The sequence below is a fragment of the Leucoraja erinacea genome, chromosome 31 (genome assembly GCF_028641065.1).
Source record: "Leucoraja erinacea ecotype New England chromosome 31, Leri_hhj_1, whole genome shotgun sequence".
NCBI classification, from domain to species: domain Eukaryota; kingdom Metazoa; phylum Chordata; class Chondrichthyes; order Rajiformes; family Rajidae; genus Leucoraja; species Leucoraja erinaceus.
Window position 1 is genome coordinate 16669660 of NC_073407.1, and position 15662 is coordinate 16685321.

General features: G+C 45.0%; 1 protein-coding gene across 2 annotated transcripts in view; it reads right to left on the minus strand.

Moving 5' to 3' along the window:
• Window positions 1–1896: 1896 nt before the first annotated feature.
• cercam (cerebral endothelial cell adhesion molecule) overlaps window positions 1897–15662 on the minus strand; it is a 59017-nt gene continuing 45251 nt past the window's right edge. For both annotated transcript variants that reach the window (XM_055660109.1, XM_055660110.1), the window contains 2 exons: window positions 9624–9880; window positions 1897–5439 (listed from right to left, as the gene is read on the minus strand). In XM_055660109.1, coding sequence (XP_055516084.1) covers window positions 9640–9880 — 241 coding nt within the window. In that variant the 3' untranslated portion in view covers window positions 1897–5439; window positions 9624–9639. The remainder of the gene's footprint in view (window positions 5440–9623; window positions 9881–15662) is intronic.

Here is a 15662-nt window from a genome sequence, read left to right on the forward strand (position 1 = left end):
CCGCTGGTCCTGTTGCTGCCGCTGGTCCTGTTGCTGCCGTTACCGGTGCCGCTGGTCCTGTTGCTGCCGCTACCGGTGCTGCCGTTACCGGTACCGCTGGTACCGGTACCGCTGGTCGCTGTTGCTGCCGTTACCGGTGCCTGCAGCCGCTCCACTGCCCGTTGCTAACAAGCGGCGGCCCTTAGCAACCAGACCGTCTCTGACGCGTGCGCACATCACACCGGGCGGAGCCTCGCGAGACTTCATCTGCCCCCCCCGCGTGCGCGCGCACGCCCCCGCCCCCTGGACACACACTCGCTCGCACCACGCGTGCGCGCGCACATAGAAACAGAGGTGCAATCCAGGAGTAGGCCGTTCGGCCATTCGTTTTGGTGCCAGCACCGCCATTCAACATGATCATGGCTGATCATCTGAGATCAGTACCCCGTTCATGCCTTCCCCCCCCCATATCCCTTGATTCCTTTAGCCCTAAGAGCTAAATCTAACTCTCTTGAAAACATCCAGTGGATGCTTCTGCGATAGAACTCTAGGATGATCTGATGTGATGCTGACAGCTGCTGTGTGATTTGTATATTTTGTTTGTACGTGTACTTAGTCTTGTTAATAAATGTTGAGTGCAAAAAACATACAAAAATCCAGTGAATTGGCCTCCATTGCCTTCTGTGGCAGAGAATTCCACAGATTCACAACTCTCTGGGTGAAAACATTTTTCCTCATCTCAGTCCTAAATGGCTGATAAGTGGATAGTTGACATGATTAGATAAAATTAAGTTCAGGTCTAAGGGAGCAAGCAGCCTTGTTGAGGGGAAGTGCCTTGGTGAGGTAAAGTGCGAGTCTTTGGCTCAAGAGTCTTCGGTAAGGAGGCTACACTTGAATCAGTTGTGTGATTAATTTAAATATTTAAACTTGTGATGGCAGGAATGTTATTGCAGTGCATTTGTTGCAGGATGTGGGAAGTCAGGGGCACTGCTGGTGTCACTGACCACTACACCTGTGGGAACTGTGTCCAGACACAATCCCTCAAGGATCGAGTTAGGGAACTGGAGCAGCAGCTCAATGACCTGCGGTCCATCCAGGACGATAAAAGCTTCTGGACTGGACCTACAGTCAGTTCGTCACTCCAAGAGCGCAGGAAGTGAGATGGAAAGAAAGGGGATAATATGAGTGCAGGAGACCTCAGTAAAAGTACCTCTTGAAAACAGGTACACCCTCTTGGGAGCTGTCAGGGCAGATGACACTTCCAGTCCGAATGGCGGACAAGTCTGTGACTTGAATCTTAGCTCTGAGACTCAACCGGTGTGACTGAAGTCAGGCAGAACCATAATGGTGGGTGACGCCATTGTCTGAGGTGCGGACAGGAGATTCTATGGCGACAGGCAAGACTTAAGGATGGTGTGTTTCCTCCCTGGTGCCAGGGTCTTAGATGTCTCAGACTGACTTCAGAACATCCTCGAGAGGGAAGGTGAGCAGCCGGAAGTAGTTGTGCATGTAGGCACAAATAACGTGGGTAAGAAGAGGAAGGGGTTCTGTAATGTCAGTATAGAGAACTAGGTAGGAGGATGGAAAGCACGACCTCTAGGGTGGTTATCTCTGGGTTGCTTCCAGTAGCTCGTGCTAGTGAGGGTAGGAACAGGGAGATGGGGGACGGTAAAAGTTTCTATAGGTATGTAAAAAGAAAAAGATTAGTGAAGACGAATGTAGGTCCCTTACAGTCAGAGACAGGTTAATTTATAATGGGAAACAAGGAAATGGTGGAACAGTTAAATGAGTACTTGGGTTCTGTCTTCACTAAGGAAGACACAAATAATCTCCCAGAAATACTCGGGTGCCGAAGATCTAGTATGAGGGAGGAACTATCTAGGAAAGGGGCTGGTGAAGAAACATAAAACACAAATATTTAATTCACAACGATCTTTTTTAAAAACTCAGACCAGCTGAACAGTGTAAAGAGCGGTGACGAAAATATCAATTTGTGGTACAACATTGATCCATCCTAAGGAAATGCTCCCAATGCAAGTCAGACATTTCTACATGTTTGCAGTGAAATGCAGTATACAAAGAGATCTGCAAGACAGCATTACTGATTATTACAATATCTTGACCAGAAGAGTAGACTTTGGCTCTCTGCTCCCACTTTGCCTCCATAGTATGTTGGTTGTTTAAATAAAAAGCAACATGAAGTGCTGTGCATTTATTGGTAGACAAAGAGTGACTAAGATTGAAGCCACTAGTGCAAGAGCAGAGAAACCTTTGCCCGGTTACAATTCTAGGTTCTAAAAGGCACAGTTGAATCCAGCACTTGAGTCACAAGGTAGGCACAGAGGAGGAGGCCACTTGCTGCCAATTCTACCTCGCTTTGATGAGAAAACTACACATGCTCCTGTAGGTCCATTTTAGTAAACACCTGTCCTTCTGTTGGCACATTTTAGCAGATACCTGTCCCTGGGTGTTGATCCCCAGATTTCATTCTGTCAGCTTTTCTGCTCTGTAAAGTTGGTCTTCCTGACATCAGCCTTGAGTTTGTCTATTTCATTATGAACCTGCATATCGGCACCCACTGTAAAGGTTCGTCCCGAACTGGTGCTTCAGGCTCACCCTTCCTCTACTCCTCAACTCTATGAGCCCTCTTTAAAGGTAAAAAGCCACAGTATCTCCAGCCTTAGAACTCGAGCCTTGAACCTCCAAGTATTTCTCAACAGAAGGAAATTTAAATAAAAAAACCTTCATAGTGGGAAGTCAATTTTGTGAACTTAGCTGGAAAGATCAGACATTTGTTTTTACATTCAGGAGAGAAAAAAACCCAATGGGGCATACATATGTCTGCCATCCTTCCAATTTAGATAGGTGTATGGTTCATTCCTGGGCGTACACATCACTTCGCCCAGAACATTGATGCAATCACAAAGAAAGCTCAACAATGCCTCTACTTCCTCAGAAGTTTGAAGAGATCCAGCACATTGGCAAATACCCTATTGGATTTCTACAGTTGTGCAGTAGAGAGCATATTGACTGTATGCATCACGTCCTTGTTCCGTTACTCAGGCGCTAAAGAATGATCGGATTGCACAAAGTGATGGACATTGCCCGGTCCATCACAGGCATTGTCCTTCTCATCATTGAAGGGATCCACAGGAATCAAGAAGGCAGTTAACATCATCAAAGATCCATAGCATCCTGACCATGCTCTCATTTTGTTGCTACCATCAGGAAGAGGGTACAGAAGCCTGAGAACCTTAACCTCCAGGTTTAAGAACAGTTTCTTTCCATCAACCATCAGGTTCTTGAACCACTCTGCACAACCTTAACCACAACCCTACCTCAGCACCGAAGCACTACACACTTTGCATTACTATGGTTGCTCTATGTATTTTGTTTTTTGCACTAACATTAATCGATAATTTATTGTATATCGTTATTATTGCCTCTAACGTGCCTGTAAAGCTGCAGCAACTAAGTATGTTATTGTTCTCTTCATATGGCAAATAAACACTTGTGAAGTTGGGTAAAACATTTTTAGCAAAACATTTTGAACTGTCCATCCTCCCCACCAAAGATAGTGAATAGAGGTTGGTTTGCTATTCTAAAATGAGCTACGAATTTGGTCATAAGGTCATAAGTGACAGGAGCAAAACTAGACCATCTGGCCCATCAAGTCTACTCTACCGTGTTTAAGAAGGAACTGTAGATGCTGGAAAATCGAAGGTACACAAAAATGCTGGAGAAACTCAGCGGGTGCAGCAGCATCTATGGAGCAAAGGAAATAGGCAATGTTTCGGGCCGAAACCCTTCTTCAGACTTTGCCATTCAATCATGGCTGATCTATCTCCCCCTCCTAACCTCATTCTTCTGCCTTCTCCCCATAACCTCTGACACCTGTACTAATCAAAAATCTATCTATCTCTGCCTTAAAAATATCCACTGACTTGGCCTCTACAGCCTTCTGGCAGCAAAGAATTGCACAGATTCACCACACTCTGACTAAAGAAATTTAATTTAATCTCCTTCCTAAAAGAACGTCCTTTAATTCTAAAACTATGATCTCTAGTCCTAGACTCTCCCACTAGTGGGAACATCCTCTCCACATCCACTCTATCCAAGCCGTTCACTATTGAATCATTCCATTGTTTGTTCTTCAAACATCTAGGCCATGGGCCACTGGACTTACAATAGTCTGGAATAGTCTCACATTGGCTGTTAATTCCCTATGAGCTTCCTTTGCAATTTACAAGAAACATTTCCAGTAGGCTTGGTGGGACTCGATCATAAAGGAACTGATCTCTCCCAGTGTCTGCACAGTGATTTCATCCCAGTCCTCAGCAGCTGCCATCAAATAATCCACAAACCTCTGTTTCTACAGATTACTATCACAGCAGGAGACAGCCATTAGGAAATCATGAAGTGAGGGTATGTTTATTTAGAGGTATGATCTTCCCGGATAGTGAAAGGCTTGGATAGAGTGGATGTGGAGAGGGTTTTTCCACTAGTGGGAGAGTCTAGGACTAGAGGTCATAGCCTCAAAATTAAAAGACGTTCCTTTAGGAAGGAGATGAGGAGGAATTTCTTTAGTCAGAGGGTGGTGAATCTAGAATTCTTTGCCACCAAAAGTTGTGCAGGTCAAGTCAATAGATATTTTTACAGCAGACAGATGGAATCTTGATTAGTGTGGGTGTTGGGGGTTATGGGGAGAAGGCAGGAGAATGTGGTTAGAAGGGAAAAATTGTGTAGATGGGCCGAATGGCCTAATTCTGCTCCTATCACTTATGACCTTATGATCTCCAGCAATTTACAGCATCTTTTGCCTTGCTTTTTACCTACCGAGGAGTTTCAAAGAGTTGCAGGCTGAAATTCACAGAATAATTAAATGATATAACACAGAAGGAAGCTGCTTAGTCCATTCTGCATCGACTTGATGTTACGCTCACTTTCCCTGGTATACAATCTCGTGATCTCAACTAGGGTACCAATCCTCTCTAAGCTTACACAGTGTGCTGCGTCTCAGCATTGTGGACGCACACAGGACCAGCAGGAAGTTCTAAAACATTCTGTTTGAAGCACTGGCATTATTAACATTGCTGACTACATATTGGGTGCATATCAATAAAGAGCAGATCGTAAATTGTTTTTTGCGGTTCAGAAATGTTGAAAAATCTATCTGCACAATATTTTATGTTTCTTGTTGATGAGCTGGATTATTTTGCGTTTAAGTCAGTGATTTGCCTTTTGGGCAGTGGGTACCACCTTCACACTACACACAGGTGAAGGCCTGAGACGGAACAGAACCATGTTGCTCGTCGTCCAGGTTCCTCTAACTGGTTGGCTGGCCTGTCTTTGGCAGGTGAACTTTGAAAGAAGTCCGCAACATTGCAGCTGGCCGATCTTTGTTTAATGTTTGGCAGTTCTGTCGGTCCGAAACACCAACTTCCTGAGAACGTTCACCTTCTGAAAACAGAGAATGGAAAATAAGATTTACTTTCTTTAAGAGAGGGAAATAAGAGTGGCACAGTGGTGTAGTTGGTAGAGCTGTGGCATCACAGTGCCAGGGTCCTGGGTTTGATCCTGACCACGGGTACTGCCTGTCTGGAGTTTGCATGTTCTCCCTGTGACTGCATGGGTTTCACTGGATGTTTTCAAGAGAGAGTTAGATATAGCTCTTGGGGCAAAGAGAGAGTTAGATATAGCTCTAATGGAATCAAGGGATATGGGGAGAAAGCAGGAACGGGGTACTGATTTAGGATGATCAGCCATGATCATATTGAATGGCGTTGCTGGCTTGAAAGGCTGAATGGATGACTCTTGCATCTATTTTCTATGTTTCTAATACCATGTTGCCATTTGTGCTGATGATTTCTCCTATTTTATACATGTCAAAGATTCTGATAGAAGATAATCGACCTTGATGTTCATGCTCCTCCCCTCTCTGCGGATGCTCATCCAAATGCCAGTTGACTTACTTCACCCTACCTCCACCCCCCACTCTGTTAGTGTTCAGCTCTTTGGAGTGTGGGGCCAGTGGAGTGACCCATTGTTTTCTCAGGAGGAGTAGCTTTACCCAGTAGACAGTCAGCCCATTTATTCTTGTGCTTTACATTTCTCAGCCATGTACCTATAATCTGAACGACAGCTGCAACCTATGTAATGGGAAGGTCTAGGCCCCATGCCGGGAGATCCCTGGGAACACTGGAGATCAGTTGCCTGGTGTGCACAGAAGTTTAAGGCAGTCCCACTGATTACAGCTGGAGCATCCTCATTACCCACTCAAAATAACATAGCTCAGTAAATGAGCTCAGTAACTCATTTTCTGAGAATAGATACATTTCTTTATATTTACAGGAACACTAAATTTAATTTGGCTTTTTTAAATATAGTTGAGTGGTCATATCAGACCTTCAAAACATTTTAGCTCCTATACAACAACGTAACGAAACACAGTGATTACTACTTTGATGCACAATGTGCAGGGTGACTTGTCCCACTTTCCCGAGCTACTCACAAATTCTCCCAAATTTTTCCCTTGATTCAAACTCGGAGAATTACAGTAATAGCCAGCCGTAGATACTCGGGGCTATTTTTTATACTTGTGGACATTTTTCAACATGCTGAAAAAACTTCCAGACTTACCTGATGCCCCGAGTACCTACGGCTGGCATTATGAGTCGCTGCGAAATATCTACGGACTCCTACAGGCTCACTACGGACATTCGCCGAGTTTGAATCAAGGGGAAAACTCGGGAGAATTCGTGAGGAACTCGGGAAAGTGGGACAGGCACTTTACTGGTTAGCACTCTTGCACAGGTTGTGAGTTCAAACCTCACGTCACCCATTCAAACATAAAAAGCTCTGAGGGAATGCAGGACTGTGTAGCCAGGAAGAGGCTGGGAGGGCGCCTGATGTGTTAACCTGAAACGCAATGAACTGGCCAGGGAGAACAAAGGCAGGGAGACGAGGGAGGGGTGATAGACTGAACTGGCCAATTGTATGTATGTGCGTTTCAGTAAGAGGGATGGAGAGTGAGAGAGGGGAAGGATGAGAAGGAGAGAGGAGGGCGAGAGAGAGAGAGAGAGAGGGGGAGAATTGGGGGCTTTAAACAGAGAAATGTATATTCACTGTTCGTACCCCATCTAGTCACACTTTACATTCGCTCTGTGCCCGTCTCGATCAGGCGGGGGGAGGGAGGGGTCGTGATATGAAGCTCATGGCCGGGATATTTCTCTATTCGATACATTGGACCATTGGATGAGTCTCAGCAATTTACTGATGGATGTGAAAAAATGCCCCCCTACGGATTGTCAGATACATGTATTAGGTCCCATTATATTATTCTGGAGATTCCTCGTAAACATTGAAACAGTTGTGTATAGTTTAGGTCACCGTGTGATAGGAAAGATGCCATTAAGCTGGATACAGTGTAGGGACGATTCACAAGAATGTTGTCATGACTCAAGGGTCTGAGATATAGGGCTGAGTGGGCTAGCATTTTATTCCTTGGTGTGACCGAGGCTGAGCAGTGATCTTAGAGAGGTATATAAAATTGTGAGGGAATAGACAAGGTGAATGCACAGTCTTTTTCCTCAGAACTAGAGGGCATAGTTCTCATTATGCCATAACATTCTCCAGACTATAAAGAACCTTAGATCAAAGGTTGTAAAAGGTCCAAAGAAACGCAGGTACCTGTAACCAGAGAAGAGAGGCTTCTAAACATGTTCTTAAGTCCCGAGGGGTTGACCTGATTTGGTTTAGGTAGAGGTTTATTAATGTCACATGTGCCGAGGTACAGTGAAAAGCTTTGTTTGCATGCTATCCAAAGAGATCAGATATGCCATACAAGTAAAAGTCAAGTCAATTTCCAACACAATAGATACAGCAAACGGGAAAGATACAACTGTGGGCAAAAGTGCTGGAGAAACTCAGCGAGTGAGGCAGCATCTATGGTGTGAAGGAAATAGGCAAAGTTTCGGGCCGAAACCCTTCTTCAGACGTTTGCCTATTTCGTTGCCTATTTCCTTCGCTCCATAGTTGCTTATTTCCTTCGTTCCATGGATGCTGCCTCACACGCTGAGTTTCTCCAGCACTTTTGCCTACCTTCAATTTTCCAGCATCTGCAGTTCCTTCTTGAACAAGATACAACTGTGACTGAATTTGAAGACAAATGTCTAAACCTCATCACTTCTTGGATTGATGATGTAAATGGTCTAGTTGGCATGGGAGCTGATGATTGAATAGCGCAGATTAGATCCCCTAATGGGAAGGCAATGATGCCGAGTTATACCAGTCTAGTGAATGATCTCCTATCTCAACCCGAGTTAAGTCAAGCTTCCATTATGCCCTGCGACTCCGCCCGGCTCGGTCTGTGGACTTTGGGAGCCGCAGACTCCGGTGGGAGGTGGCTGATCTGGAGGTCCGGGCCGCTGAGGATGTTCTCCGCCGAGGTTTGGCGTCGGTGTTCCATCATCCCGGCGTGAGAGCCTGGGCATCGGGCCGCCCGTGACGGGTGACTACGGGTGCTCGGGAGGCCCCGACCACAGGTGAACATCTGGGAAGATCGGCGTGGAGGCTGGCTGGACTATGGTACCTTCCTCAACTTTGGTGCCACTGTGGGGTTATGTTGTGTCGTGGACTTCTGTGTTTGTGCTTTTAAAAAAAAAATGTTTTATTTATCATTTATTTTAATGTTATTGACTGTGAGGAAAATCCATTTTGTTGTCTCTTATGAGATAATGACAATAAATTGAATCCAATCCAATCCAAAAAAATTCTCTGGTCCTTTAAAACAATTCCTCCACTTTGATGACCTCGAAAAGATCATCCACACATTTATCCTCCGCCCGCCTAGATTACTGCAACTCTCTTTACACTGGCATCAGCCAATCTTCCCTGTCCCGCCTGCAACTGGTCCAAAACGCCGCAGCGAGACTCCTGACGGGCACCCGAAAAAGGGACCACATCACCCCGATCCTGGCCTCTCTCCACTGGCTCCCTGTGCGGTTCCGTATACATTTCAAGACCCTCCTCTATGTCTACAAAGCCCTCAATGGGCTTGCCCCCCTCCTACATTAAAAGTCTTCTCACCCACCACTCCACCTCCAGGTCCCTCAGATCGGCCGACTTGGGGCTGCTGAATATCCCGCGGTCTAGGCATAAGCTTAGGGGCGACCGCGCCTTTGCGGTTGCAGCCCCTAGACTGTGGAACAACATCCCCCTTCCCATCAGAACTGCCCCCTCCATCGACTCCTTTAAGTCAAGACTAAAATCTTATCTATGCAGGCTCCCAAGCCTTTGCTGACGTCCACTGAGCGAGGGCTATATGTATATACAGGTATGTATGTAGTTTGTTTGTTTATGCTATTCTTATAACAAATGTAAAGCGCTTTGGCCAACGAGAGTTGTTTTTTTAAATGTGCTATATAAATAAACGTGACTTGACTTGACTTGACTTGACTTGACTTTTGGTGGAGTAGGGTTCACAATGTGTGAGGCCAGATGGCCCTCCAGGAGCAGTGCAGCAGATGCTGGCAGGCTGTCACTGGTCTGAATTTACCCACTGTCCCATTGAGGAGTGGAACTTTCTACACAGGCAATGATGGACGAAGAACTTATGCGAATAAGTCTTATTTTTTCTACCTTACCTTACATTGACGCTGATTACAGTTCATCCCTTGAGGCAGATCCAAAGGACTGATGTGAGGTTCCTGTCTGTGAGGCCTTCACTGTTTTCTGAGAGCCGCTCCAATCCGTCTTCACCAAGTCGTCATCCCAAATGGTGGAGCTTTCCGTGTCGCTGAACCATCCGGGCTCTCCAGTGTAGTGGGTGGGGAACACCAGGAGAGGGTTGACGGATAAAGCCAGCAGGTCCCGTTTGGGGTAAAGCTCCTTGTATTCCTCACTGGAAGAGAAAAATGCACATTTAGCAACGCTCCAGGTTTGGTGTGGTCAACAGTGCACGAGTTGAACAAGTGGTAGAAACAGACCCAGTAGCAGCTTTGCAGAGGCTGAAAGAAAGATGAATACTGCAAAAGCTGTGGGGAAAGATTGGAACAAATGTGGTTGGCTTTTTGAAGGCCCTCGTTTTGTCAAGAGATTCCATCCTCCCTGCTCCTTCCCTTAAATGGCTGCCCCTCTGGTGCTCAATTCCACAGGACTTGCTACTGGTCATTCTATGAGTTGGAGCCCCAATATCAGATTGGGGCATGGCAGAGTCATAGAGCTGTACAGCTCCTCAGCCCCGCTTGTCCATACCGACTGCGTTGGCATATTGGGCTAGTCCCATTTTCCTCCATTTGCCCCATAGCCCACTAAACCTCTCATCTCCTTATATGTGTTCAAATGCCTGTTAAAAAGGTATCTGCTCCTATAGCTTCCTCTGGCAGCTCATTTCAGATACGGATTATGCTCCAAGTGAAAACTTGCCCCGGAGGACCCGCTTAAAATTCTGCCCTCTAGTTTTAGAATCAGTGCACGTGACTACACTACAACGGTATATCTGCTACAATAGCATTCCACAGCATGACACAAACAATATTGTTCTGCAAGTAAAAACTGCGGCAAGTAAGAATTTTATTGGTCTATCTGGGACATATGACAATAAAACACTCTTGGTTCTATAAATACTTAGGGCGCACAGTGCTACACCCACTAGAGCCACTGCCTCACAGCGACAGAGACATAGGTACGATAATTTCCTTAGTTGCTGTCTGTGTGGAGTTTGCATGTTCTCCCTGTGACTGAATGGGTGTCCTCTGGGTGCTCCGGTTTCCCTCTGGGTGCTCCTGTTTTCTCCCACATCCTGGGTTTGCAGGTTAATTGGCCTCTGTAAATGTACCCCCAATGTGTAGGTCGTGGATGAAAAAGTGGGATAGCATAGAACTGGCGATGGTACTCGGTGAGCTGAAGAGTCTGCAGTGTCTCTAAGCTAAACTAAACTCCTTGGGACATCGCAAGGTAGGTCCGGTGTGGTACAAACCCAAGTCCTTTCAATGTCACAGTATTAGAGATGACCTCACTCTACAGCACACTCTGCAGATGTGTCCTGTCTGGATTGCTCAGCACCGAGTCATGTGTTAAGCTCAAGAACATTAAATACTCAAGTAAATTACGTTTCCGTGTTTCAGCAATTTCCTGAGGTAAGAATTCCACCTTGTGGCCAACAATAATATGAAGCTCGAATGTTCCAGTCCCTTTTTATGTGAGTTTGCACACTACCAGAGCACTATATGCATTACATCATTCTGCCTGTTCGTATAAGGGCTTAGTTGGAAAAATGGCAGGCATATATTATAGTTCCCTCAGTGGGAAATACAGTTTGAAATCCTCTTATTATTTACTATGAGGAATTAGCTGATAGAGGTGGTTCAACAAGGAATTGGACGTCATATAATGTATGTTATTTAGTTTCACATTCGGTGCAATGCTATGCTGATTATAAATATATATCTGGCTCCTGCAATAATTTGTTCAGTTTCCTCACTCAGTAAAATAGCAGTTTCTAACATGATGGAAGCTTGGTTGGGTAATAACTGGCTTTCTCCTTTCACAAGCCCCAAGCTACTTACACGAGAGGGCCAAGATCTTGTACTCTGAGAGAAGTTATTCAGCACTTCAGTTCTTTGCCCAACTTTACTTAAAGGTGTAGCAGTATCTGTAGTGTGGGTGTTTATATTTTGAAAAGTCAGTGCATTTCCTTCAGAAGCAAATTTGTGTTGCATTTATACTCCATTAGTCAAATCTCTTAATGCAGTGAGAAACTGAACTAAGCGCAGTCTTTAGAGTCAGGGACAGGAGGATAATTTTCCCAAGGTGTGCAACATTAAGGTTTTACACAGGGTCTTCACAAAACTGGCTTGAAATTGGTACAGAATCTCTGGGTAATTTTAATCTGGCAAATTACATAGAGATCTAAGAAGAATATAAAATTGTGATTGGCACAGGTAGGATAGACACTCAGACTCTTTTTCCCCAGAGTGGGAATATCAAGGACCACAGTGCATACCTTTAAGGCAAGGTGGGCAACGGAAATGTATGGGGAAATTTGATTTACACAGAGAGCAAGGGGTGCCTAGAATGCACTGTGGTGGTGGTCATGGCAAATATATGATAGTGACATTTAGGAGGTTTTTAGATAGGCACATGATGTGCAGAAAATGAAGGGATATGGATTATATGCAGGCAGTGGAGATCAGTTTGACATGGCATCATGTTCGGCACGGACATTGTGGGCTGAAGGGCTGAAGGACCTATTCCTAAGTTCATGTTGATCAACCTTGTGCAATCTTTTGGGTTAATTTTTTTTCAAGTACTTCTCATAGCCAGTTCCACTGTAAACCTGGCAGACTTCCAAAGCTTCCTCTGTATATTTCAAAAAGATATATTGGAACTGGCTTCTGTACATCAAAATTACTAGTCATGTTTCTATATTTGGAGAAAGCATTTTCTGTAATTTAAAATTGTATTACTGGAGGTGGACCAGACAATGGATAATTCCTTTGTGGTAAACTCATTTTTAGATGCATGAGCATTCTTAAATATGACTAGATGTCCATTCCTGTACTATTTCTACTGCAGTATGCTGGTTTGCTGGAAATGGTGTTTGCATTGATTTGCGCCACATTTTGCATTCACTTGTATAAAAATCATCTGGAGAAAAAACTCGGGGGAAAAGAGACTTAGGAAAGGTGAAAGGTACTTGAATCAGTGGCTGTACTCAAAATTGAATCTCTGAACCAAGGCTTTTAATCATGTCTAATCTGTGATATGTTGCAGACTGAGGTGATGAGAAAGGAAAAGTGAAGAGGGAAAGATGATGACAATGGCAATTGTCGGCACAGGCAAAGGATGGAATGGGAACTTGCAAGATTATGAACTAACACTGAGAGTCAGCATGAAAGCAGGCATTATGGACCAAATGCCTTCTTTCCAAGGAGGAAAACACAAAAAAGCTGACAATAGGAGGGAACATTTTGGAATTGGGAAATATACAAGATGTAAGGTTTTTTTTAAAACATCACAGATAAAAAGGCAAAACACAAAGTCCTGGAGTAACTGAGCAGGTAAGGCAGCATCTGTGGATATTTCAGGATGGAACACTTCAGGCCCGAAACATTGTTTGCCTATTCCCTCCACAGATGTTGCTGACCCACTGAGTGTGAGTTTCTCCAGCATTTTCTGTCTACCACTGTGTTGTGCTTTGCTCTCGATTCCAGCTTTTGTAGTTCCTAGAGTCTCCACCGATGTAAAGGGACTGCTTTGAAATTCTCATTAGATAGTTATAAATAGTCTAACTTGATCATTATTGGCTCCACTTGCTTTCTCCAACATGACTTTTCAGTCGGATTAGTTGTGAAATGGTACCCTTTTGTTTCTTTAGTAGCTCTGTTGAGCTGAGCTCACAGAAGTAGGACACTCCCAGCTCAAAGAGAGAACATAAACATCGACTAAAGAGCTGGCAGACCTGAATCTGGAGAAATGCCACATTATTGCATTCATCCTTTAGATTAACAGGAGCCGCCTTATAATACTTCCTCTGCCAAGCTTTGCTGAATATAAATACTCAGCTGCCTTTCCAACCACTGCGGGAACATCACACTGTTTACAATTAAAAGGGTTTTTTTTGACAACTTGTTTCTTTTAGCAAAGTTAAGGAACTTAACTAGAATTTGAGTGCCTAGCCAAGAAAACTCAACCATCAAAAGAAAACAAAAAGTGATTCTTAACCAGCTTGGAGTTGATGCTTTGTCTGGAGATGCTGCCAATTTGTGCAGCGGAGATGACGAGAGTGTGGCTTTCTAAGTGAGGCAGCAGAAGCCTCCTCAACCCAACGTAATGGTGCATGAACACCAGCATCTGATGCACTGCTAGCTCTCACATGGGTGGATATCTGTCAACCAAAGGCAGAGCTGGAAGACTGGGCTCTCTCCAGCTGGTCAGAGCCAAGTATCCACCTGAGTGCCGGATCACCTTATCTTGGACCGTGTCCAAAGGCTTCCAATATAAACACTAAAGTTCAGAGCACTTCCAGCAGTATGATCAGAATTATCTGATCAGAATTATCTCGACAACCCAGCAGCATGAATATTGATTTCTCGAACTTCAAGCAACCCTTGCATTCCCTCTCTCTCCATCCCTAGTCCTCTTGCTAATTTCACCGTCAGTATTCCTTTGTCATCACCTCGTCTCCAGCCAACAATGGACCATGGTGGGCTCTACCTTTCCTGATTCATCGATGCAGGCTCTGCTTTGTTCTGTACCTTCCCAAACCCCTAGAGTCCCCCTCCCTGACTCAGTTTTGTGACGGTCTCGACCCTAAATATCACCTATTCCTTTTCCCCCCAGAAATGTAGCTTGACCCGCTGAGTTACTCCAGCGTTTTGTGTCTATCTTCAGGATTATCGTGAGGTCACATCTCACTACGAACCCTTCCACTGAGTTTCTTTGTCCCTCCAGGGCATCCACTCACACTGACGGATGCCAAGGAGACAGTGCCTCTATCATCATTTAACTCCACGGTACACCTGGAGACTTAACGATTCACAGCCAACTTCTTGCTGTACCTCAATACATCATCAGGGTCACAGACTCAGGACTGATCATGTCATAATGAACCAAGGAGAAAGCTCTTGATGTAGAAGGAATTATCCACCCACTAATGTTTGTGGCTGCATCACCTTCAAATATGTCCAAGGCTGAGACAGAGGGAATTCTGAATACTAATGAAATCCATATATGTGCACCAATTGTGAGAGTGAATTTGAGGCATAAGATTATCCATGACTTGGTTGCATGGTGGAGCAGGTTGAATGGCTAATGCCGCTTAGTCCCACTTAGGAAACCTGAACGGAAACCTCTGGAGACCTTGAGCCCCACCCAAGGTTTCCGTGCTGTTCCCGGAGTTTGCAGGTGGTTGCCGGAGGTTGCAGGTAGTGGAAGCAGGTAGGGAGATTGACAAAAACTTCCGGGAACCGCACGGAAACCTTGGGTGGGGCGCAAAGTCTCCAGAGGTTTCCGTTCAGGTTTCCTAAGTGGGACAGGGGCATTACACTCTTTCTTATGCTCTTACGTTCTTGTTAGAGTTAGATTGCAAAGATGCTGCAGAAACTCAGCGGGTGCGGCAGCATCTATGGAGCGAAGGAAATGGGCAACGTTTCAGGCTGAGACCCTTCTTCAAACTTGGCAGGCTTTGTCTCCCCACACCTCTCTTTTTCAGCTTTCTCGCCCCCTATTACAATCAGTCTGAAGAAGGGTCCCGACCAGAAATGTTGTCCATCCCTGTCTTCCAGAGATGTTGCCAGACCCGCTCAGTTACTCCAGCACTTAGTCTTCTACGCAAGATTCCAGCATCTGCAGTCCCTTGTGTCTGCCAGAAACAGCCCATCTAACAAGCGGATTGCCCACATGAAGGAGTACTCTGCCACTCATAGAGGGAGTGCAGAGACGGTCCACCAGACTGATTCCTGGGATGTCAGGACTGTCTTATGAAGAAAGACTGGATAGACTTGGTTTATACTCTCTAGAATTTAGGAGATTGAGAGGGGATCTTATAGAAACTTACAAAATTCTTAAGGGGTTGGACAGGCTAGATGCAGGAAGATTGTTCCCGATGTTGGGGAAGTCCAGGACAAGGGGTCACAGCTTAAGGATAAGGGGGAAATCCTTTAAAACCGAGATTAGAAGAA